A 27,426-nucleotide genomic window follows, 5' to 3' on the forward strand; every position below is an offset into this window, starting at 1 on the left:
TTTCTCTCTTCTCTCTCTCTCTCTATATATGTGTATATATATATATATATATATACACACACACATATATATCTTTCTGAGTGTGCATGTGTTTCTCTCAAATAATAAATGACTCAATATATTTTTAAAAGATGCTATATGGAGAATTGTAAAATGAGGCAAGAAATGAAGCAGTACAGAGATGTATGCAAAAGATCTTGAACAACTACTGTGAGTCAGATATGTGTCTGCAAGCTGCCCAGCAGACAAAGCATGAACATGTACATGATCTGTCTCAAGATCCTTAACACCCAAACCCATCAACTCCTCGATGGTTTTTCTTAACTGAGGTAATGCTGCCACTGTGGCTTTGGCTTTCATTTTTGTTTTTTGTTTTAAGATTTATTTCTTTTTATTGGAAAGGCCAATGTGCAAAACTAAAACTAAAACTAGGCCATCCGCTAGTTTACTCCCCAAGTGGCCACAATGGCCAAAGCTGAACAGATCGGAACCCAGGAGCCTCTCACACAGGTGCAGGGTCCCAAGGCTTTGGACCATTCTCTACTACTTTCCCAGGCCACAAGCAGGGAGCTACATGGGAAGTGGAGAAGCTGGGATTTCTGGTGGTTGCAAGGCAAGGATTTAGCCACTAGGCTATCACGCCAGGCCCAAAAAGATTAGACTTCTAAACACCTGTGGCTCTCTTCCTAAATGTTTTACTCTCAGATAAAGAAAAATAAAGGAAACTGAGAATAGCTTTTTACTGTATATGAAGGAGAATTTACTGATACAGGTTTTCTAGTGCATATTGATATTTGAGAGAACTACAGTCAAATAAAAAGGGACCAACACACACACACAAATATTTAGATTTAATACCAATGGGCAAGTAAACCTGACAGCCAAAGCCAGTCAGCCTAGTAATAATTAAGTGATGCTGGTGAGAGGGAATTTAAGACAATATCACTAGCAAAATTATTTCCCAATATTTCTAAGAAAAAGCAAAAAAAATCAAAATTAAGTTCTCATGGGTAAAAATATTGATAGAGTTTTATAAAAGAGTTATTACTCAAGAGTTTCATAAAAGTTATATAGAGTTTTATAAAAGAGTTATTACCCAAGGGGAAATTATTAAATATGATGAAATGGTCATGTAAAAAGAAATCAAACTCATTTTTACGGCGGATTTTTTAGTGATACCAAAAATGTTCCCAAGGGGAAAAATAAACTTTGAAGTTGTACAGAGCAAAATAGATACTTCCTTGTATGATTAATGAAAGGCAGCAACTCAAAGAAAAGGCAAAGATAACTGGACAATTTAAAAGAAACAAAAAACATGTGAAAGAAACCAGGATATTAGGAGACAAGCTGATGAGTTAAAAAGATCAAAACAGAAATAAAGGTTAAACGTATAAAGTAGATCAACATAGCATTGAAACAAACACAAGAAAAAATGGAGTTATTACAAAATTATTTCAAAAATAAGAAAAATACAGATTGATAATAAATATGAAAATACAATGTTAGCAAAACTTTATATAGTAAATAAGGCAGAAAAAAAACAGAGGCAATGGGTCTTAAAACTCATTAATCAAAAGACAGCATTATTTAAACTGGGAGATACTTAACTTTGTTTACTGAACTTTGAAACAAGTTAACCAAGAGCACAAATGGTACAGAAATAATGTGATTAATTAGATAAAATAAGATAGACATTGTAGTTAACGCTCAACAGAGTGTACATATAGTTAATACATAGAACATTTGCTGCAAGTGACTATATTCTGGCATCCAAAACATGCTATAAAATTAAGTAAGTTTTTATTTGTGAAAGTACAATAAACAAAAACTTTGAGAAATTTCATACTTCCTTGTAAAATTCTAAGAGAAGACAATCTATTATATTGCCATTTGATCAAGTTTAATAAGCAATATAATTATCAACTATTTAGGAAGTAAAACAGTAATAATAGTTAAATTAATAAACTTCAAATGCTTACATCCTAAAAGAGAAAGTCAATCAGTGAAAAAGAGAAAATAAGCTTAAGAAATAAGAAGAAACTAATTTTATAATTAAGTATAAGCTATAAGAAACATAAGGTATCAAAATAATGGCAGTTATTCAAAGATCTGTTTCTTTTTAAGAAAATCATAAAAAGCAGAATGTCATAAAATTACAGAATAAATTCTCAATAAATGATCATATGAAAATAGATTTTCAGTGTTGTTATACTAAACAACATCAAATTTGGAAACTATAGCAATATAACATTCTCAGATGATTCAAATACATGCTTTATATCTGCATTTGGATATGTTTGTAAATTCTTTCATACTTAAAATTCACAAGACTTAACCCTTTGCAGTTTTTCCACATCAAATCTGAGTCTCCTACAGTTTTCTTGGCCTCAGTCCTTCCAGTAATTCAAGACAAAATCCTCAGTGGCACCCTTGTCTTTCCTTTCCCAACAGCAACATCTGATTCACCTCATAGTACTGACAGTTTGAACCTGTAAGTGTATGAAGGTCCAACTAATTCTTCCTGCTACCACTGCTACCACCTTGGTCCATTTGAAACTGCCTCCTAACTGGCCTTTCTGCTTGTGCCCTTGTTTCACTTTAGGTAGTTCTCAAACTTCAGTATGAATTCCTGTTAAAATATGTTATGTCATATTCTATATATATGTTATAACACACTAGAGGCTTTTCATTCCACATAAAGAAGAAATATCCTGCAGAATCCCATTTTCTCCAAATTCCACTGTCCCATAATTTTTCCTTGACATCCTCTTCAACTCTCCAGCCCCTCATTTCCTCCTCAAGTGTGTCAGATGCAATCCCATTTCACAGATGCTGGAATTTATGTTTCCTGCACTGGGCCTGCTCCTTACCCCAACATACTCATCACTATTTCCTTCTCTAGCTCAGTTCTTCACTCTCAGTTTTCTTCCTCAGAGAGGATATTCCTGGTCTCCACTTGTTTATCTTGCCTCCTTTAAAGTTAGTACTATGTAAAATTCCATGTGGTTCAGCCGTTATAATTACTCTATATACAATACAAATTGTATAGAAGCTGCATAGAGTATTGTCTTGTCCACTACTGTATGCATAACATCTGCATCAGTGTCTGGCACATGGCAACTATATTGAATGAAGAAACGCTTGAATGGATAATGTGTTGCTTTGTTAACATCTTTGTTTATTTGTTTCAATGAATAAGTAAGAAAATTCTTTTAACCGGTCTGCCGAAATTTTGTAAGCAAATATGGATTCTAATGTATATTTTAAATATACTGTTGATCTTAATATATATTAAATGTACCAATTTTGAGAACTGTATCAAAGATACTGTTAGTTCATTTTCACAGTGCAACTTTTATCTAATCTATATAAATCAATGCACACTCTTAATTAGTGACACAATTGGGAGATTTTAATGAAGTAAAGTTGACTAACGAGCCTCAAGGTTTTAAGCAGTGTAGCATATTGGAATATTTACTGATAAAAATGATGACTACCTGAATCACTGTGCTAAACTCACATTACATAGAAGGCACAGAGCTAGACTATGTTTTCACTCACAGAATGAGATCCAGACCCTTATCATACCGGAATGAAGGTGTTGTAATATTCATACAAGTGCTCTCCTGGTCACCATTTCATCCTTCTTATGTGCACATTTTACTTGCTTCCAGATCAGTGCAGAACTCAGCTTGCATCATTACACTGTTCAGAAATCCTCATGGCTCCCCTTCTTCCCATTAAGATAAAATCCAATCTTGTACGGAGCATGCAAGCTATGCAGTCCAGTTACAGCCTGCTTTTCCTATCCATTTTTCTACAGAGATCTTCAGTTGGATCGTCGTGATTCCTGCTCTCCCTTGCACTTCTACCCTGTTGGCTTTCTTTGGACAGTCATGAATCTGGCACGTTTGTTTAGGATTCACCCCCAGATTGGAGCAGTGGTCTGATCAGCGCCGAAAATGACAATTTTAGTTTTCCCTTTGACCTGGGCTCCTGGTTTTTAGAGGAATTTAGGATTACTTTTCTATTTTTTGATACCCACCTAGCAATATGGGTTTATTATGAGTTCAGTTTCAATTAAGTATTGTAGGGGTTGCTTAATCACCATTTGTCAGGCTGAGTTCCACACACTCTTAATATGATTTGCAAGCTAACTGCAGTCCTGTGCGTTCAGCACGCTTCATATCCGTGCTTTTCTTTTGAAGATTAAATATCTCCAATTATACCACCACCACTTCACTTGTGCCATTGCCTTAGCCCTTGCCACCTTGTTTCTTATAAGATAAGCAGAGAGAGAGAGAGATGGAGTAAGAGACAGAAGGAAAGAGCTACTTCTCACGTGGAATTAAGTGCAAGCCCCTCCTGCTTCCAAACCATTCCCTATACAACTTGCAAAGGAAACAATAATCCAAATATCAAATGAAATGATCATGTCCCTCCCCAGACAAAATCCTCTCAGTGACTCCCCGTTGCCTTCACTGTGGCCTCAGGTCTGGTCTAATTCATTTCCCATCCTTACCTCCAGCCTTATTTCTTATTCATTATTTTCTGACTTCCCTGATAGCCAACTATAATTCCTTCTCTTCTTAATTGTCTACCTAATCTGTTTAAGAGAGAGAGAGAGAGAGAGAGAGAGAGAGAGAGAGATGGAGAGAGAGAGTCTATCTGTTTAAGACAGAGAGAGAGAGAGAGAGAGAAATGGAGAGAGAGAGTCTTCTACAGATTTCCTCGCACAGAAGGCTGCAATAGCTAGGGCTGAACACAGCCAAACCCAAGAGTCAGGGTTTCTTTGTGATCTTCCAGATTGGATTCAGGAACCCAAGTACGTGGCCACTTCCACTGCTTTCCCAGGCACCCTAAAGGGACCCATTCAGAAACTGGAGCAGCCACTTAAGGGATGCTGGTGTCACAAGTAGAGGCTTTCCGTGCTACACCAAAATACCAGCCCCTATAAAAATCCCTCTGGAACACTCAGCTGAGGCAGTGCTCCAAGGAGCTTCCCCTGGCACTCCTAGAATGTGCAGTGCTGGTACCCTTGCTCCCAGTTCCAGTGGCGCCAGGTTTACCTCTGTCATTTTGTTCATTCCACCGGTTTGAATTGTCTTTATGCTTTCTTTCTTCCCACAGCTGGATTTTGAGACCTCAAGACGAATGAGGGGTTTTTTTTCATCTCTGTAACTTCAGTGCTAACATCAGTGCCAAATATTTGTACCGGTTTAGCTTTTCAATAAAAATATTCCTAATTTTTTTATTGTTCATTCAAGCAGAGTCCAGGGCAACTTAAAAGGGACCATGTAAAATTACATTTGAAGAAAAACAGGACTTGACATCTTTTAATCATTCATCTAATACAGTTAGCTTTTATTATTTTCCTTATTGTCATTACACTAAAGTGAATACACAATAATGATGACTGTAACTAAGAGCTATCAATGAGGTCATTTTAATTCATCCGAACCTAATACTGAAAAACAAAATAGATAAGAATAACATGTTTTAACTGAGGCTTTCCTGGGACCCAGTTTCTTGGTATCAATTGTATAGTGAAACAAGTACTGGGATTTCTGGGCTAGGAATATTGGTGACATTGGAATCCTAACTGACCTTTGACAAACGGCTGTCTAATGGCAACACAGCCTGGTACTGTTATAGTAGCCATTTTAAAGATCATTCAACACCCATAATAAGGAATAGACTTCTTGGACAAAAGGAGCTACATAATCTGTGAAGGATTCTGAAGACTTCTGGTGCCTTTTTCTTACACAGTTTCAGCATTTATTTATTCAAAAGCAGACTTTAAAGGGTCCATGCACTTAAAAATATATAATCATTAAGCCCTAGATAGTTTTCAATTAAAGTTCTCCCATACTTCCACTTGACTTTCTCTATCACTAAATTAATCAAATGAAAATGACCTATTTGCTAATAGCCATTTTATTCCCTCAGTTATATCATTGCATGTGTGTTTGTGTATTTTAACAAATCTGAGTAAATTTATCAGAAATTTTGCAGCTGCCTTTCCCTCTAAATGTGCAGGTAATTATCAATTGATTAATATGTACATTTCTCTAAAGAAGCAGAATGCTGTTTTAAAGTCAAAGATAGGTGAGACTTTATTGCTTGTTGCAAAATAAAATTAATCTTAAGTGGTAGAGTGGCACTGGAAAGTGCTAACATGAATAATTACCATTACATGCAATCTGCCAAAACGAGTGGTTTCATTGCATCTTCATGTAATTTACATTTGTATCTCTAATGAAAACTAATATATATTTCACACTTTCTTATTTTTGTATATCACTACTGTAGCAACATACTTCTTCCTGCTTCTGTTTGCCATTATACAGTTGAGAGTAACACGACAGGCAGTGAATGAATGTGTTTTGCTAACAGGCCGGACTTGATTTCTCAAAGACCTACTGTGTTAAAATCTGTATTTCAGTATAATTTTTTTTCATTTGAAATGTGCCTTAATTCACTGTTCATATTTATCATAAGGTAATAATGTGTGTCTCAAGCTAGAAACATTATGTTAAAGGACTTGGAAAAAAATGACCAAAGGACAGCTGTCATAGAAAAAACGATAAATGACATTAAATGATGGCTGCCATGTCCTGAAAGATGACTCCATACCATGCAGTGTACTTTATGCTTTACATCTATAATTATTTCCATCTCTCATAAAGGAGGAAGTATGATTTTCTCCGTTTTGTTGCTAATGAAACTGCAAGGTCAATACTAGCAAGTTCCTGGGCCAATATTCAGATGCTGCTACAACAGATGCCAAATCTCAGGCTTTTGTTCTGATGTAAGGCCATAAATCAGAGTACAGAGAGATACCATGGGTTTCATGTCACTTTTCTTTGAGTCTTATATTCCCGGACTCAGGAAAAACATAGGCCATGATCAAGCATTTTTCCACTTAGACCTACAAGAACATATTCGGAAAGTATCGTAGCTCACTGGGTCTGGAAACCAAGTATCATTTAGTTGATGACATTCCTTTTCTCTGACTTCTGGCAGAAGATTTCTCTAGAATCAGAGCCAAGTGTTTTTCTCCAGTGACTCAGATGCAGGGTAGCCTGAGGGTATCCTGAGAACTGCAAGTTTATTTTTCTTTGTTCGTGGATGAGATCCAACACCAGCTTTGACTGCCCTCATGGGGAGAGATATGTTAATTGTTTCCATTCTACAATAAAAAAAAACATTAGTGACAAGAAACGACTTTCCTAATGTTATGAATTCATTTTTAAGGAATCATAAAACTATGTGAATAATTAGGGAAACTGATTCTGCACAACAAGCAAAATATTTACTGCGCACATTTATTTGAACTTGAATGTATAGACACTAGATATTGGGACATTTTGAAGATGCTAAGCCAGTCCATACCGCAGAAAACAATTAATATACTGCTACCTAAAAATGAAATGACTCTGAATAAGAGAGGTAAGCACTCAGACATCGTGTTAAAACCCAAGGATAAGATCTCATTAGCTCAATGAAATAAAGCCCTTCTCCTAAAAAGAGTCTGGTGTATCAGTCACTGAAATTAACAGTTTCTTAATCTCTGAGGTCTAGTTTATTAATCACAATGCTTTACAGCAGAAAGGATCCATTTGTTCTGCTTCTGGCCTCATCTCTCTTTTCTATTTTTTGCCTTTGCTCCCCTTTTTCAGGTTTTTAGCCAACACTACCTTCAGAGGCCTCAGTGGTTTCATCAAAGTAAAAGGTTCAACCATTATCAGCTCAGAAAACAACTTTTTCATCTGGAATCTGCAACATGACCCCATGGGAAAGCCCATGTGGACCCGTTTGGGAAGCTGGCAAGGAGGAAAGATTGTCATGGACTATGGAATATGGTCAGAGCAGGCCCAGAGACACAAAACCCATTTCCAACACCCAAACAAACTGCACTTGAGAGTGGTTACTCTGATTGAACATCCGTTTGTCTTCACAAGAGAAGTGGATGACGAAGGCTTATGCCCAGCTGGCCAACTCTGTCTCAACCCCTTGACTAATGACTCTTCCATATTAGACAACCTTTTTAACAGCCTACATAGCAGTAATGATACAGTGCCCATTAAATTCAAGAAGTGCTGCTATGGATATTGCATTGATTTGCTGGAAAAGCTGGCAGAAGACATGAACTTTGACTTTGACCTCTACATTGTTGGGGATGGAAAGTATGGCGCATGGAAAAACGGGCACTGGACTGGGCTGGTTGGCGATCTCTTGAGTGGGACTGCCCACATGGCAGTTACTTCCTTCAGCATCAATACAGCACGGAGCCAGGTGATAGATTTCACCAGCCCTTTCTTCTCTACCAGTTTGGGTATCTTAGTGAGGACCCGAGACACTGCAGCTCCCATTGGAGCCTTCATGTGGCCACTCCACTGGACTATGTGGCTGGGGATTTTTGTGGCTCTGCACATCACTGCCATCTTCCTCACTCTGTATGAATGGAAAAGTCCCTTTGGTATGACTCCCAAGGGGAGGAACAGAAGTAAAGTCTTCTCTTTCTCTTCAGCCTTGAATGTCTGTTATGCTCTCTTGTTTGGAAGAACAGTAGCCATCAAACCTCCAAAATGTTGGACTGGAAGATTTCTAATGAATCTTTGGGCCATTTTCTGTATGTTTTGCCTTTCTACATATACTGCAAACTTGGCTGCTGTCATGGTAGGTGAGAAGATTTATGAAGAACTTTCTGGAATACACGATCCTAAGGTAATACTTCCTTTTACTCTAATTTTTCCTATTGGCCATTATAATTTTATGTGCTGTGTCTTTTTTTTAAGATTTGTTTTTATTGGAAAGGCAGATATACAGAGAGGAGGAAAGACAGAGAGGAAAGATCTTCCATCCGATGGTTCACTATCCAAGCAGCCGCAACAGCTGGAGCTGAGCCGATCCAAAGCCAGGAACTCTTCCGACTCCTGTACGGGTGCAGGGTCCCAAACCTTTGGGCGGTCCTTGACTGCTTTCCCAGGCCACAAGCAGGGAGCTGGATGGGAAGCGGGGCCAATGGGATTAGAACCAGTACCCATATGGGATCCCAGCACATGCAAGGAGAGGCCTTTAACCACTTCACTATCGCAGTGGGCCCCTATATGCTGTGTCTTACAATATCTCTTCCTTCCTACACCTAACAGAAGAATATTCTCTCAGTTAACTACAGAGATAAGTTTGAAAGTCTGTTGCTTGGAAGTAGAAGCTTTGTTGTTTTATTAAATGAAACAAAAAGAGACATTTTAGGAAGTGTTTTTCCTAGAGAAAACATTTCTGGTCGAAACATATATTAGTGTAGCATTTCTTTGTATTAGTTTATCATCTAACAGAATGACTATTGGGGCATAGTTTTACAGAAATAAGAAGCATTCTCATTCAAAATAAACCTGAAAACTGGTTAATAATTACCATTTTGGAATTAATGGAAATAAATAGGAGAATTATATTTTAAATAGCAAAGTACATTTAAGGAACTAACGTTTCATTATAAGCACCCAAAATTAGGTACCAGAGCTCAGCAGTGTAGAACAAGCAGTGCTGAACTTGGTGGCAGGACTGTAAGCAGAGTATCCTTATTGGGTAAAAGAGTTGTAGAGGTATTTATCTTGTGTTGCGGGGATTTTGCAAGCAGTCACATTACAATGCACAAGAATATTTATGAAAACTGTATTTACCTAGGCTTCATTCAATTTTTAGACATCTATGTCTGTGATTAAAAGGAAGTAAAAACATAGGGACAAGTAAATACAGTGGTGCTGCTCAGGTATAGATAGCCATGTCTATGTTCTCTCTGGATTAAAAGAAAAAAAATCAGTGGTAATAGTGGTTGGCTGTGTAAAGAATCTATCCCATCCTATAGCAATGGGGAGAAAGGGGTTGTCAAAAACCCAAGGCAGGGCTGGCATGATAGCCTAATGGCTAAATCCTCACCCTGCATGAGCCGGGATCCCATATGGATGCCAGTTCAAGCCCTGGCTGCTCCACCTCCCATCCACTTCCCTGGTTGTGGCCTGGGAAAGCAGTAGAGGGAAACCCAAAGCCTTGGGACCCTGCACCTGCATGGAAGACCCAGAAGAAGCTTTTGGCTCCTGGCTTCTGATCAGCTAAGCTCCAGCCATTTCAGCCACTTAGGGAGTGAATAAATGTACGGAAGTTCTTTCTCTTTTTGTCTCCTCTCTGTAAATCTGACTTCCAATAAAAATAAATAAATCTCTCTCAAAAAAAAAGGAAACTGGATGGAGTACATAGTACTACACAATTATGATGGAGAGAAGAAAGCATTGTTTGAGCAGAAATGCATTCCAATGTATAGGTCATACATTGGAGAAAGCTTTGATCCAATGGGCACATTCAAAACACACTGTATTTAAAACAATGCAAGCTAAATTGATTCAAATTATGAAGTGTCCAAATCTCATGCCATACCAAATGTTTCTTCACCAGATTTTGACTCATTTAAAGTGAACAAATTTCACAATACAGATTGAAGAGCATGTGATATTCCCCACCCCTCCCCCTTCCTCCTCCTTTTCCCCTGTATTTCCACCATCCTCCTCTCTCCTTCTTTCTTTCTTTTTTAACATTTTCAATGCCATACTTTCAATTCATTCTACAATCATCTACTTAACACTTCATTAGGTAAAAGAAAAAAAAGTTCAGAAACTAACAAGTAGGAAAAAACCTACTGTTTCTAAAAAGTATAGACAAAGATTGAAACCATAATCAAATCCGAAAATGCCATTCTATCTCATTTTTTGCCATCTCTGTGTTACCATGCATCAGGGCAAACATGTATTTGTCTTTTGAGGAATGTCTTCTTTCACTGAGCATAATGGCTTCCAGTTGCATCCACTTTGTTGCAAAGACAGGATTTCATTAATTTATGGCTGAGTAGTGTTCCACGGTGAATATATACCACATTTTCTTTATCCAAACATTACTGATGGATTTCCAGGATGATTTCATAGCTTAGCCTTTGTGGATTGAGCTGCAAAAAACATGACCGTACACATAACTCTGTCACTGCTAATTTCACTTTGTTTGGCTATATTCCCAGAGTAGAATGGCTGAGTCATATGGTAAATATTTTTACAGATCTCCGAGGCCTCTCCATGCTGTCCTCCACAGTGGTTGTACTAGTTTACATTCCCGCAAACAGTGAGTGGATCAGGGTATCTTTTTCCCCACATCCTCTCCCGCATTTGTTCGTTATTTTCAGATGACATCCATACTTACTGGAGTTAAATGAAATCTCATGTTGGTTTATATATGCATTTCCGTGATGACTAGTGAACTTGAGCATTTTTTTTCATGTGCCTGTTGATCGTTTGTGCTCTATCCTTTGAAAACTACGTGCTCATGTCCAGGAAAGTCCTGGCTTCAAGCTGGCCAGTACTATCATTGTAGTTGTTTGGGAAATGAAACAACAGATGAAGAGCTCTTTTTCTCTGTCTATAACTCTCTAAGATAAATAAATAAATTTAAAATAATGAAATAGATTTTTTGATACTTCAGCATTCACACACTACAACTTTATCACCAGCCCCTCTTTTCTTTCCCCCTAGTCCTGCAGACCACTCAATGCTTCACACTAATGCCAGAGGTGTGCTTATCTTATCTTTCCAAAGTGACCACTGAACAACCAGATCAATATGAAATCCATTTAGCAATACCAAAAAGACATCCCTACTATAATACAAATCGGAATTTCATCTATCAGAACCAAGAATTGACAAAAATTATGAATGCTATGCCTTTAAAAGCCTGTAATAATTATTCAAGGGGATTAAAAAGAAAATAAGACAAACCATGAACAGCAAAAAAAAAAAAATCTTACGGAACAAAATGCTAACCTTCCATTCCCAACTTCACTTGAATTAGAGGTATAAGACTTAGAAGTATAGCACAGCTTACCGTACTGTCAGCAGAACAGACGTCAACTTGACGTTACTCGTGCTCTGTTAACATGTCGATTAGACCTAAATCTAAATATTTTCAATTTGAAATGATAAATGAATTTCCACAGCTTCCTCAAAATTTATATGTATCAGTACTAACATGTCCATATTTTAAAAGTCTCTTTTATAGTTTTTTTTTTCACATAGAAACAACACTCAAATTATTTGGCTAAACAATATACAGTACCTGGATTTTGTAGATAATAGTGCTGGTAACAGAATTTTTCACTTTCATCTAGACATGTGTTACTATGTGAATTATTTAGATCCTCATCTTTCCATAGAGAGATAATACAATGATAATTTTATTTTTTTTAAAGATTTATTATTATTGGAAAGCCAGATATACAGAGAGGAGGAGAGACAGAGAGGAAGATCTTCCATCCGATGTTTCACTCCCCAAGTGAGCCGCAACAGGCTGGTGCGCGCCAATCCAATGCCGGGAAGCAGGAACCTCTTCCAGGTCTCCCACGCGGGTGCAGTGTCCCAATGCATTGGGCCGTCCTGGACTGCTTTCCCAGGCCACAAGTAGGGAGATGGATGGGAAGTGGAGCTGCCGGGATTAGAACCGGCGCCCATATGGGATCCCGGGGCTTTCAAGGCGAGGACTTTAGCCGCTAGGCCCCGCCGCCGGGCCCATACAATGATAATTTTCATACTCCTTTGTTCACCCCTACTAGGTCCCTGGGTGAGGAGACAACACCTAAGAGCAAAATGCTGAGAGAGTTTGGGATCCCCATGGGATTTTCCAATCCCCATGGGGTTTCATAGTCATTCACATGAGTGCTTTTCTTTCCCACCAGTGTTAAATTCCTTGAGAATGGCTGTACTTTTTTCTTAAATTTTTTATTCTTATTTTCTGTTTTACAATTTTGCAAGCATAGATCTTCTTCCCTCTCCCCTCCCCATCCCCTTCTCTCTCCCCAGTTGTCCCCTATGTTTTGTAGTAAAATAGTCCCTTAGGTGTTTTGACTACAGTTTTCCACTCTTTATGTGGGTAATGACACTGTTGGTATAGGCAATGGTTGAAAGTTTAATATTTTGTTCTCTAGGTATATTTAGAAGTTTCATTAGGTGTCTACTTTTATTCTGAGATATATTCTGTTGTTTTTCCTTGATTACTGGTACTCTGGTCTCCATTACATCCTTCATTTGTGAGATTATAAATGTATGTTTATTTACCTTTATTTTGTATTTGGGTGGAGGTTGTCTTATATTAGAATGAACATATGATATTTGTCCTTTGGGGATTGGCTCATTTCACTGAATATGATTCTTTCCCACACTAATGATGTATAGAAACTCAGGGGTAATTAAGTCAAATAATTTGGCTTCAATCAAAGAGAAGACATTAACACAAGGAGAAACAATCTAGAAAGTCATTTCTAAATATACCAAAATTTAGAAACAAATGAAGTACTGAAGTTCAAGAAATAAATGATCACTTTCACCTCAGCACATCAATACTTGTACCCAGGTAACATTTCTGTGTGTTATTGAAGATTGCTAAGAAGTCAGAAATGGATATCCTAAGCAAAAGAATACCATAAAATATATCAAGATAAAAAGGATGGCTCTCAGACAGGCTGTTCTGAGCAACTGGCTTTAGCCACAACATGCATTACAGGAGATGAGGTCTGAAACTGACAAAAAAAAAAAGTTTAGTTAAGATAACATAGGATCTATGAGAACAAGCCAAGAAAGGTGACTTCTAACAAAAGCCATTTCCTTTCTAAAGATTGACACAGAGCAGTGGAACAAGACCCACTCAGGATGCCTGCTTCTGCAGCAGCCAGCAAACAAGATTGGAAGAGGCAAGAAATAAAGATAGAAAGTTACAGATTCCGTCACTGAAAGATAAAAAGGCTAAAAGAAATACTGAGGTGATCAAATCGCTAAGATTTGATAAGTACCTGAAGGTGAGACAACAAAGTCATACTTTCAAAGTGGAGGATCTTAGTATAAAGACCCTAGTACCATTCAAGAAGGCAGGAAAAGGCAATGGTTAGACCAGAAGATAAAGTGATCTATTCTATTTCATATATGATATTTTAAAACCTGCTCAGGGTGTCACAGTGAAATTCATTGGGCAGTGGGAAATGGGCAATGATTCAGGAGTGGGACTGAAGTGGGTTGAAATCTTGGCTGGGGAAGTGATACCATGTAAAATAAAACCCTGGGAAAATATGGGATTCCCCAGGGGAAAGACAGTATGGAAGGAAGTTGCTGTTTTAAGGAAGACATTAGGCTCAATGAGTTTAGGATGATGGATTAGTAGGAACATGAGGTGGAAGACATCTCACAGTCACATATGTACTTAACTGTCACTCTGTTAACTGAATTCTTTTTATTATTATTATTTCATGTTATGACACAGTTTCATAGCTTCTGGGATTCCCCCAACCCCTCCCCAAACCCTACCCCATAGTGAATTCCTCCATGTTGTTACAATAGTACAGTCCATAACCAGGCATGATACTTTCTAACACGAAACTAGGTATCCCCATACATTTCAGCATTTATCAAGGAATACAGAGGCAGATCAGTGTCATGTCCACATCATGAGAATTGGGGTTATGTGTTTTGAGGTCTAGTGAAATTAGTTTTATGTGATTTGATTTTTTTTCAAATAGTTTTCAAAATCTTACTTTTACTTTTCAAATTCATTTATTAATGTCTTGGTTCTGATGGTGGTGACCCTATGGTTTGCTTACAAGTCAAGAGACCTTGGAATTCTTTCAGAACATCTGTTTTTCTGCTTTAAACTGAAAATCTAAAAAAAATTTAAAATGAACGAGAGGTTGCATAATCCAGGGAGTGTTGGTCACTCTGATGATTCTTCATCCCCTGATTCACTCTCTGTTTCATTTCTCTCCATGTTTTGTCATCCTCCTTTTCTACTAGATTTTAGGATGCTTTCCCATCAACTGTGTTGCCACCTTTTCCCATGTTCACCACTTGAAAGTTAGTTGACTCACCCCAGACTAATTTTCCCATGCCTTCACATTAGTCCTTTTTAACCCCTGTCTCCTTTGCTTCTCCTTTAACTCTTCTTTAACTATCATTGGACAATCTCCTCAGGTCTCTCTATTACAATGGAATGTCCCCAAACACTCAGAGAATAACAGTTTGCAGATTTCCTTGGAAGCATTTTATTAAGTAGTATGGTCCAAGGAATTGATGTCTTTAGCTCCCAGGAGCCATAGAAGCACACCAATTCTAAATAAAAAACTGCCAAGTGTTCCATATGCTTTTCCCTTAAAACTACTCTTCTGCTGTGTATAGCTTCAATATCATCAATATTTTAAACCACTGTTACTAGTATAAGATATTTTTATGGCACATCCTGTTTAACTAAAAGCATACTGACTAAAAAAGTAAGGTTTGTGATGCCTGCATCCCAGATCAAGCATCTGAGTTTTGGTCCAGACACCACTCCCACATCAACTTCTTGCCCATATGCACTATGGGAGGCAGCAGCCATGGCTCAAGTACTTGGGTCCCTGCCAGCCACATGGGACATCTGGATGAGTTCCCAGCTCTCAGCTTTGGCCCAGTAAACCAGTAAGTGGGAGATTCAGTAAGTGGGAGATTTTTCTATCTTCTCTCTCTCTGTCTTTCTCTCTCTCTGTCTCTCTCTCTCTCTCTCTCTCTCTCCTTCAAATGATAAAATAAAAAAATTTACAAGGCAGATTTGCGATGATTTCTGATGAATTCATGCAAGGCCCATCAGCAAATTCAGTCCTGAATGCATGTCTGTAACTATGATGTCACAATACTTATAATGAATATAATAGCCCTATTTTTCCTCTTGATTTTAATTGTTTAGCATACAAACTATACTTTTAACACAATGAAACTGTTCAGGATTAAGAGGGTGAATATTTTATCACCACATCAGGACTGAGATTCATTGCATTCTACCAACTAGTTTGACTCAGAAATAAAACTAAGAGCAAAGGCTGTTCAAAACAGACAATTTATGATTCACTACATGCTGCAGCAGCCAAAAAAGGTTGGAACGTTTTCCTGATAGTGGGTCGGAGGAAAGAAATAATCATGTTGCTGGCTGCTCTATAGATAACCCAAGGGAGAGGGACTGGCCTGCTGTGCAAATGAAATTCAAGAAGATGCTTCTATCCTCACTTAACTGTTTTTGCCAGAATAATTTATTTTCACTAAAAGTAATATAGCTAACATCTTAAAGCCTCCCACCAATTCATCTGGGAAGCCAGATCCATGCTTCAACGTGGGTGGTACTTGATGCAAAGGGTATAAAAACAGAAATATTTATGAGTGATATATTTAATAGAGCTTATTTAGGTATGTCCCTCACTTGACTAGTGATATTCATTAGAGATAATGCAAAAAATAAAGTAGACAGATGGAAGCAAGCACCCATGGCCTCATGATCCAAAGTCATTTCCTTTTAGCATCTGTGGATTATCAAAATGCACATAGAAGCTGTAGTATTATTTGCATCCATCCAAATCTCCATTGGAGCATACAATCTGAGAATATTTGGGCATTCTTAGAACCTTCCCGCCATTGGCATCTCTTCTGCAGGAGTATAAGACAGAATGAGAAAATCACTTCACAATATGCATCACATGCAAAAGTAAGGCACGCCTCCACTCATAGAGCTGGTCACGTGAGCCCTCAGATGAGTTAGTGGCCGATTTTAATGGACTTTCTAGTATTTATTTGGCATTTTCTCATATGAAATGCCCCCTTTAATCCTGTCTCCACTGTTAAAAAGAAATGGAAAAAGAAAAAGCGACAGGAAGGAAAGAAGGAAGGAAGAAAAAAGCAACTCTTGATAAGAAACAGGTTAGTGTCTTTAGGGTAGAGGCAAATGGCAGCACTGCTGTGGAAAAACAATCCCACTGAACATTCAAGTGCATATTAAAAATTAAATAGACCCGCTGTGAGGGCAACAGAAAACTTTAACCGGAAATATTAAAGCAGTGGACACCGGCATTGCCTCAGTAGGAAATGAGAAGCACTTTCCTCAATAATAAAAACCACCTTTATTGATCTTCATATAACAGCATGTGGCTGCCTGATAAAACATACTCATCCATATAATAAAACCTGGCCATGCAGAAGGGAAGCCTGCAATAACTCCAAGGCAAACAAGACATTGGTAATGGAGTAGAAGGAACTAAGAGAAAGCAAACCAAACTACTCCAGAATATTCATTTGTTCATTCCTTAATTCTTCTAATAATGATAATTGCAGTTCCAGGCATCATGCTAGGCCTCAGCTGGCTTCATATCAAAACAGACACTCTCCTTAAAACAGGGATGTAGTAGGAAACAAAGACATTAAATCAGCAGTTAATTTAAATTGCAGTAAGTCTCTGCTACCCTGTTTCCAATTCTGTTTCCTTAAATGCACATCCTGATAAGGTGATACATGATGGTTCAAGTGCTTAGGGCTCTGACACTTATAGGAAAAACCCAGTTGGAGTTTCTGGCCCCTGGCGCCAGCCTCAACCAGTCCTGACTGTCACCTTCACTTGAGAAATGAAGCATACCCCTGCCTTCCAAATAAATACATTCATTTTGCTTATTTGGAAGAAAGAGTTAGGGAGAGGGAGAGAGACAAAGAGAGTCATCTTTTATCCTCTAGCTCACTCTGCAAAGAGCCACAACAGCTGGGGCTGGGCCAGGCCAAAGCTAGGTTCCAGGAGCTTCTTCCCAATCTTCTATGTGGATACAAGGGACCAAGTAGTTGGGGCATAATCCTTTGCTTCTTAGGTGCAGGGAACCGGATCAGAGGTGAGCAACCAGGACACCCACTGGTGCCTATATGGGATGCCAGTACTATACTATAGACAGCAACTTAAAGTGTTATACCTCAGTGCCACACTCAATAACTATATCTTTTAGAAATAAAATAAAAGCCTTAGCTTTTTTGTGCTATGTTGCAAGGGGTCCATACAGTATTGTTCTTGATTTCTGGAGTAACTCAAAGCAAAGCTGCACGTGTCCACAGTCCTTGATGTCCTGTGTATGAAGAAGGTGGTAGGGGTGGGAGGTGGCAAGAAAGGGTGTCTTGCAATTCCTGGAAACAAGAACCCACATAGATGGCACTAACCTTGACTTCCACATGGAAAAGCAAATCTGTCAAAGGAAGAGTTATAGCATCTGTGTCATAAATCTGAAGAGAGTCTGGGAGAAGCTTCTCCTAACAATTCATGCTATTGAGAGCCATGCGATATTAGGGTCACATCTTCCAGGACCACCTGCCAGAGGGCTATTGTGGAAGTTTGCTGCTGCCCCTTGAGCCACATCTTTTACTGATCACTTTATGCCTTTCAAGAGCCATATCTTCCAGTGGTTACAGAGCATCTTATGTGAGTGTGGCTTTCAGGGCTTTGTTCAACATAGACTTTCCTTTGTTCTATGTGAACCTAACCATCCCAAGCAATAAGGAAGCTCACTCAGTGAGACTGATGTGTTAGAGACTGACCCCAGAAGTCTTGTATATGTGTGGAACCTTTTAGAAACACCCGGGCACTGGCAGGGGTGGCTCTGGGTTGGGCCAGTCTGGGGCCACCTAGACCCTGCATGCTCCACAGGAGCTGCAGGTGGCCTCAGTGGCCCTGCTAAGGGGTCCTTTTGCCCCCATGAACAGGGTTGCACTCAGTGCCGTTGGCACATAGATAGCCCAGTGGCATGCTCCAGGAACTTTGGCTTCGGGATTTGCAGGGAGATTAGGAGAATACACAGGTGAGGGAGAGTGATGACCTGTGGATTCACGCCCAGGTAAGGAATTACTGCTGAGGGACATGCCTGGATAAAGCCACCATAAATGTAGATTGGGAATGACACCAGAAGGATTCCCAACTAGTCCATTGTATTTGCAGGTAAGCAAGAGGACTGAAATCTGGTGGTTTGAAGGGGAAAGATTGAAGACCTTTATGGGTCATACTGATCCAGCCATATGGCAGTTCTGGCTGGACTTGTTAGCATGGAACATTACTGACCATCGCATGCCAGCCCACACAAAAGCTAGGGCTGTGGGCCTGACTGGCAGGGCTAGATCCAGTATATGACAGTGTCAGAACAGTAGATGGGTCACATTATGCTGTTCATGACATCAACCAGCACGCAAGAACCAGTTCTGGGGGTAGATTCTGTAGGGGATATGTGAGTTTAACCTTGTGGAAATACAAGTCCCACTAGTTAGCTTAAGAGTTGGGGTGATGAGGGGCTGAGCTAGGCGTGACCATGTAATCTGCCAACACTCACAGGTAATAGGGCTGGGAAAAGGCTGTGCAGGTACAGGCTGCAGCACCCGCATGCATGCACACCCTAAAACAGGGTGTGGGATGGGCAGGGTCACATCATCCACCAGTTCATACAAAGGCTGGGACAGAGGGAGCAGGCTGTGTGGGGTTGAGGCCTGGCACCTGCTGGCATGCATGAGATCTGGGTCTAACAGTGAGCCATGTGGGGGAACTTGGGCAACTTCTCCATCGGGTCATATCTTCCGCTGGCAAGCACATGCTCCAGGCCTGGGTGTTAGGCAAGCTGGGCAAAGCAGCTCCATCCGGCAAGCATGCAGGCTGGTTTTGGAAGAGGGTGGACCAGGCAGGGTCAACCAGACTTAACCCACTGAGAAGTGCAGAAACCAGGTTGGAGTGCAGATCATTCTGGGCTAGGCCATTACACCTGCTGGTTTACAACAGCCAGGGTTGAGAGCAGACTGAGTAGGTCCAGGTTGCAGCATCCACTAGCAAGAGTTGGGACTGGGGGCTGACCAGGTCAGGCCAAGCTGTAGCATCCAAAGGCAAAGGCCAAGACAGGTGGGGGGCTATGCCAAGCTGGGTCAGAGCAACCATTGGCATGTCCGAGATCTGTGGCTAGGGACAGACCTGGTTGGGAGCTGAGGGAACAACCTGGCTGGGTTGTGGTTCCCACTGGTGAGTGGGAGAGACAGAGTAGGGGCTGCGGTCTGGTCTGGGCATGGCTGTAGTCTCCTTCAGCATGGGTATGGCCTGAGACTGAGTTGTGTAAGATTGGGCTAGACTCTAGCACCACTGGAGCTCATGAGAACCAGGGTGAGTGTAGGATGGGCCAGGTTAGGTCTCTGTCCCTACTGAGCCATGTGTGAGCTGTGTCTGGGTGTGGACCAGGTTTGGCTGGGCTATTGCACCCAATAATAAGAACCGGAAAGGGTAAGGACTGGTCAGGAAAGGCCACTGTTCCTTCTAGGATGGAAGGTCCACTAAGTAGGGCTGGTCCATGGACCCACTGATGGGTGTGAGATCTGGCACTGGGAGAGGTTCTGATGGAGAAATTCGGAAAACTCCTCTGTTGGGACATTGAAAAGGCAGATATACAGAGAGGAGGAGAGACAGAGAGGAAGATCTTCCATCCATTGATTAACTCCCCAGACAGCCGCAACGGCCGGAGCTGTGCCAGTCTGAAACCATTAACCCAAAGCCTCTTCCGGGTCTCCCACAAGGGTGCAGGGTCCCAAGGCTTTGGGCCATTCTTGAGTGCTTTCCCAGGCCACAAGCAGGGAGCTGGATGGGAAGAGGGGGTCACTGGGACATGAACTGGTGCTCATATGGGATCCTGGTGTGTGCAAGGTAAGGACTTTAGCCACTAGGCTACTGCACTGGGCTGGAAGTAGCAGATTGCCGCTGGCTTTCCTCAAGTCCTTTGGAGAGCATTCAGCAAGGAAGGGAAGTGTTAATTTTTCTTATCTTCTACTCTTTGTCATATGGACTCTGTCTCTCCTCCTCTCTGTATATCTGCCTTTTCAATAAATAAATACATAAAGAAATAACATCTTTTTTAAAAAGGAATCTGCTATTTCAGGATGAGAAAGGGAAAACAGTGAATAGACACATGATCTATTTATTTCCTCACCTACTTCTAAAATCGTTTTCAAATGACATCTTTACAGAATTTTTAAATAACTAAAGCTTTATTACTTTCAAATGGATATAGTGATTCATACTAACTACAGCAAAATGTTTTCAATTAGACACCCTGCTGCGTCTGTTTTAATGAATGTCTAAAATCCTTTCATCATTTGAATACAAAGAAAGAATGCCCAAAATCCTGCCAACTTTACCTTTAATTAGGGGAGAATTGGATTATAGCCTTGTTTGCATTATGAACTTTATTAATAAGCACTATGTATACATAGATACTTTCCATATGAATGAATAACATGGAGTATCAATCAACATGAATAGATAATTATGAATAACTATCAGTATTTGTGTCTATTGAGTATTTATACAGATCCTTTTATACTACCTGAAATTTAATGTAGGTTAAATGTACATACTATTTTGAATTATGAAGTACTAAGTTAATGATTGTTTGCTGAGTGAAGAAACTGCCTTTATGTCCAATAAATACACATGTGTATTGGAAGAAGCCATTTGAAATTCCCTCAAGGGGTTCCTCTTGGGTCTTTGTTCAACAAAGACAGCTTCAACTAAAATGAATGTTGGATTTTTATTATTTCACTTCAATTGGGCATTTTGGTCCTTAATCAGATCAGGAAATACTGTGATCCGACCCAAAACACATTTAGTCAGAAATCTTAACTGAGTTCAGTCCCATTGAGAACTTGGTCTGGGACAGTTAGCCAGTTAAGGCTAATTTTCTAAATTGCAAACTGATGAATGTGCCCCAGGAAATTACACAGACATGCATATAATACATATGATGTTATTCAGAGTTTAAGTTCAGAAAGACATTTTTGTCAGTCTCCATTCATGCTTTTCAATCTCAACAAGCATAAATTAGCACAGCATTTTATAAAAAAGCTGTTGCCGTGAAAAAATGCCAAACATCAGAAAATTTTAACAATAACAAAAAAAAACAGAAAGAAACTGTAGGTACATCTTTTCTATGAAACACTAGCAAGCCATTAAATGAATGAAATTTTACCATTTGCTACAAAATTATCTCAACTAGAGACCACTGTGCTCAGTGAAATAAGCCAATCTCAAAAGGACAAATATAGTATGTTCTCTCTGATGTAAGATAACATTCGTGCCAAATACAAAATCAACAGGTATATGGATAAACCTATATACACATATATTCACCTAGAGGAACTGTATAATGGAAACTAACATACTGAGACATGAAGATACATTACAGTATGCATCTATACTCCTGAATAAAAAAAAACTCCCAATGAAACAGTTAGATATGTTGACAGTAGGATGCTGGACTTTCCACCATTGTCTACACTTACAATGCCATGATACACTTAAACAGCAGAATGATGGACTTGTGACTGTTGATGAAGGACTGTACTATTGTGATAATAAAAGGGGAATCAGTGGGCAATGGAGAATGAGGATGGGGGAAGGAGAGAGAGGAGGGGAAATTTGCAGAGTCTATAAAACTGTATCATGAAAAAAAATGTTAATTATCAAATTCTCCTTAAATTAGGTTTCAGTTTGATTCTTTTCCGTGCATGGTGTGAAGACAGAATAAATAGAGGTAAATCTATTTGGAATAAGTAGTAACTAACCATAGGTTTCTAAATATGTGTATCTCTTGTGACTTAGGCGTTTAAAATGATGATCAAAAATTCATCATTAAAACATTTATTAGACATCTACTATGTTCAAAGTACTATGATATTTTTCTCCAATTTTATTTCTTATTTTATTTCTTTACTTTTATTTTTAATATTGCTTACATAATTGGGTGCTTGTCCATGTGGGCCTCTGATTCGAGTGGGGAGGGTCAGGTATGGAGGAAACTGGATGGGACAAACTTTCAGGATTTTTTCTCCTGTGTACACAGGAGAAGATGATGAGGGGGCCACCCCTCGATGTCAAGCTACATCAGCACCAGGGGTGAGGTACTGTCATTTGATGATGCCTCAGAAACCCTGGTGTGGGAAAGAGTGTTCTGAAGGTGTTAGTTGAATAGTTTTGTTAGTTCTGAGACATCATCAACTCATTGCACCAGGGTTGAAAAAAAATTTTCCAAGATCTGTTGTCTGGCCATGTCCACCTTAGTGCACGCACAGACCCAAGAACATGCTACAAAGCTTGACCAGGAGAGTGGTTCAACCTGTTCTGCTTACCATCCTCTGACAATGTACCCTGTTGGCCTAGATGAGCTGGCTGTCATGTGTCCTGTGTGCATCTGGGCATGCTGTCCACTGCAGAGGCATCAGAAACTGAGAAACCCCAATAACCGTACATTTACTCTTGAGTTGGTACCAATTATATCCTAATTATCCCTGTGACCGTGGTTTGAGTCCAGCCATCTAATTGAAGAGTTCCCCAAGAAACCATGCCTGGAGTGATCTCAGACTTGATTCTTGTGTGCTGCAGCCAGTGCAGGGTCAGGTTCTTCCATCACCTGCACCAGTCTATGCACATACTGGTGGATGCAGCTGCCTGGTCAGTTCCACCTTCAGCACCACCTCTCACATGAACTGATGGGTGCTGTGCCCTAGACAGTCTCAACCCACCACAGGCCCCGTCTTCACACACTCCAGCAGGTGTTATAGCCTGGTAGAGGCAATCCCCAATAATCCCTACCAGTTCCACCTATCCAGCTCCAGCACGTGCTGTGACCTACTCCGGTCTGTCCCATATCCCATCTGGCTTGGTTACTGCAGTTTAGTTCAGTCTGACCCATCTCCCACACCCAGCCCACGTGTATGCTGACAAGTGCTGCTGCCTTGAAGAGACCCCCAGCCCTGGCTCTCACGATCACCAGCAGAAACTGTAGCCCATAAAGGGAGTGCCCACAGTTCCCTTACCAGGAACACTCCCAGTTCTGGATCTTGCACCTGCCAGGAGGTACTGCAATTTAACCTGACACGACTTGCACTCAGTCCCAGCACTTACCTTCAAGTTCCACGGCCTAGCTGGACTGTCCTACACCCATTCTTGCTCTCCTGAGTACCAGCATACCAATTTAGCCAGGTTATTAACATCTTGGACAATGGACCTATACAACCTTATTTTTCATTATCCACCTAAAATTCTTCCACTCACTCCACTGCCCCTCTGAACTATACTACTTCTGTGCTTTTTAGCACAACCAGCAACATACTAAAGAATTTCTGGAAAGATTCCCTTTGCAAGCAATGTAACTCCTGTGGTGTAACTCCTGTAACACCCTGTGGTGACTTTTGCCAGCTTCATCTGCTTCTTTAAATCATTATCAACCAGTTTCTCACCTTGCAGTTCAAGTCTTAAAAATCAGTTGATAAATCATTGTTTCCAGTTTCTTTGCAGAAAATAAAGTTACTGCTCCCATATTTACCTGATTTTAGCATTGGCATGCTTTTACACAGGATCTCATCTGTAATTGAGTGCTGAAAAAGGAACATGTTACATGTTTGAAACACGAACTTTTATTCTGATCCAGTGATTTTTCTTTTTCACTTTTGAAAACTTTTATAAAATGATAATTTGGCTTCACTAATAGGAAAATGACTAATAATGACCTACACCACTTACAAAGGCCTCCACTGCTTCCAAAACACCTTCATTTCAGTGCCTCAATTAATGTTCCAGATCTTGGTAAGACAAACATGGCTTTTAATAGTGAAGGAGACTAACATTCAGAGGAATTGAGAGGTTTTTCCAAAGATCAAGTCATCATTAGAGTCCAGGTTTCCTAATGTCAGATTCATCACAATTTTCAATAAAGCATATTGCCTCATATAAGCTATATTCAAAAATATTTTAAGTGTACAACCCTAGGAATGCCCACAATTACTGAGATTTGCTCAACATTTTCAAGAGTGTAATTTGCAATTTGAGAAAAATACTTATCAAAACATGAAAGAAATTCGTAATATGTTCACCCAATTACTGCTCAACACAAACTTTTGGTGCATCTCTGACATTTGTGAGTTACCATAGGATTTTAGATGGCTTAACTTTCAGGGAGCTGAATATTTTCCAGGTCAAATGTGAAGTCAAACAGTCAATACAATCAGAGTCAAACTGAAGTTCAAGAATGCAGGATATATTTTGCTTTGTGTCATGTACCAAATGACTAATAGGCAGCAAGGATTTTCAGGGTTATAATTTCAGCCCAAGGTTCTGGTAACTACATGAAATCTTGAGTGGTTTATGATATCATAAGGTGAAATTATAGCTCCCCATGGGCAAAAGTTGTTGAAATGCTTTCAGCTATTGAGTACCATAACTAGCCTGTCTTCCATAGCAATTGCAGGAAAAACTATATTAAATGCCCAGTCATATTGACTAATGACTTTAAATACAGAAATTATTTTTTAATGAGAATGGCAGGCTGGCAATTCATTCATCCACCCTTTCCATAAATATGTCTAAGTCACCATATGTCTGATACCAAGAAGATGACTATGATTGCAGTAGTGGGCAAGTCAGATTCCGAGTCCAGCTCTCAAAGAATCTTCATTTTAGCAGGAGAGTTAAACAGAAAATGCACACAGGACTGAGCTGAGTGTGATAATGATGAGCTGGATGCTCTGCTCTGCCAAAAGCACTTCCAGACAACTGAACAACCATGGTCAGGTTGGGAATGAAGCACAGAGAAGGCCTGTTTGTGGAAATAAATAAATAGGAATGAACTCTAAATGAGGAATCAGAATTATGAAGGAAAAGAGGGGAAAAAATCTTCCTAGCATGTAAAGAAAACAGAGAGAAAGATCCAAACTAGGATGATTATAAATGTGTTAAATTTTAAAAATGGGAAAGAATAAGAAATGAATCTTAATATAATCTTAATATAGCCCCAAATTAATTTTAAAAAGTATATAAATCTCTCTCATATATATATTTCCATATATGAAATATATTATATTTCATGTATGTATTATATGTCCAATTCATATTGATGTGTTGTGTGTAAGTATATTTCATATAGTACAAAACCTAATATGAGTGAGAGTTCAAAACGTTGTTGGGGAATTTAATTAAAAGATTACTTTAGGGTGGGTCTTAACCTATGGGTAAGGTGCAACTTAGGATGCAGTCTTCCCATTGAGTCCCTAGGATCAAATCCTATCTCTGCTTCTAATTCCAGTTTTATGCTAATACACATACTAGGAGGTAGAAATGATGGTTCAAAAGCTTCAGTCCCTGCCACCTGTATAGGAAACCAAGAATATGTTCTTAATTCATGCCTTCAGCCTAACACAACACTCTATGGAGGATATTAGGGAAGTGAACCAGGACATGAGAGCTCTGTGTGTGAGATAATATTCAAAGCATATTTAAGATGGCAAAAAATAAGAAAGGACACAGAATTCTAACAAAGAATATGGGATTACTCATTGCAAAACAAGTATCTGTTGAAAATGTAAATTATTTTTATGGAAAGTGCAAAAATCACCACCAAATGAAAACATTTAGAGTTACTAACTATGCCAGTCATTTCTCAATAATATTTCTTCTTAAAGCATTCCTTAGTTAATGTTTTTTTTAAATACGTTTATTTGAAAGTCAGATTTTGACAGAGAGAGCTCTTCCATCCACAGGTTCACTCAACAAATGACTCCAACAGCTAGAGCTGAGCTGAACTGAGCCTGGGAGCCAGGAGCTTCTTCCCAGCCTCTCATGTGGATAGAGGGGCCCAAGGGCTTGGGACATCCTTGGCTGCTTTCCAGGGACAATGTCAGTGATCAGGATTAGAGGTGGAGCAGCTAGAACTCAAACCAGCATTTAATTGGAATGCCAGCTCTTGCAAACTATTAGCTTGCTATGCCATCACACCGGCCCCCTCAATAATATTTCAGTATCATTGAAAATGATTATGTTATTCTCCATGTTTAAACAATTTTCATTTTTGTCACATTTAATGTGAATTTTCTGTTTAGAGACTAGATGTGCTGACAGTAAAATTTAGCCTAAATTAAGTCATCTAAACCCATCCATGTAGAATGAAAAACAGATGCTAGAAAGGTTTTATTCCCAAATGTCAAACTACCTCAATAATGAGTGAAAGGGGGCCCGGCAGCGTGGTCTAGTGGCTAAAGTCCTCACCTTGAAGGCCTGGGGATCACATATGGGTGCTGATTCTAATCCCGGCAGCTCCACTTATCCTGCTCCCTGCTGTGGCCTGGGAAAGCAATCGAGGACGGCCCAAAGATTTAGGACCCTGCACCCACGTGGGAGACCCGGAAGAGGTTCCAGGTTCCCGGCTTCGGATTGGCACAGCACCGGCCGGTGAGGTCACTTGGGGAGTGAAACATCGGATGGAAGATCTTCCTCTCTGTCTCTGCTCTCTGTATATCTGACTTTGTAATAAAAATAAATAAATCTGTTTTAAAAAAAAAAGATTGAGTGAAAGGAAAAAATTAGAAATATTAAATCAGGGACCAGCATGGTGGCACATTAAACTAACCCTCTGCCCTAGGATGCATTAGGGGCACCAGCACATATCCTAGCTTTTCCACTTCAGATCCAGCCCTGTACTTGTGGCATGGGAAAGCAGCGGAAGCCAGT

The 27,426-nt window shown here is 39.5% G+C and overlaps 1 protein-coding gene across 1 annotated transcript in view; it reads left to right on the forward strand.

Annotated features, from left to right (window-relative positions):
- GRIN3A (glutamate ionotropic receptor NMDA type subunit 3A) overlaps positions 1-27,426 on the forward strand; it is a 157,507-nt gene that overhangs the window by 61,911 nt on the left and 68,170 nt on the right. Inside the window, exon 3 of the mRNA XM_004580939.4 lies at positions 7,683-8,730. Coding sequence (XP_004580996.2) covers positions 7,683-8,730 — 1,048 coding nt within the window. The remainder of the gene's footprint in view (positions 1-7,682; positions 8,731-27,426) is intronic.

This window comes from Ochotona princeps, chromosome 14, assembly GCF_030435755.1.
Source record: "Ochotona princeps isolate mOchPri1 chromosome 14, mOchPri1.hap1, whole genome shotgun sequence".
NCBI classification, from domain to species: domain Eukaryota; kingdom Metazoa; phylum Chordata; class Mammalia; order Lagomorpha; family Ochotonidae; genus Ochotona; species Ochotona princeps.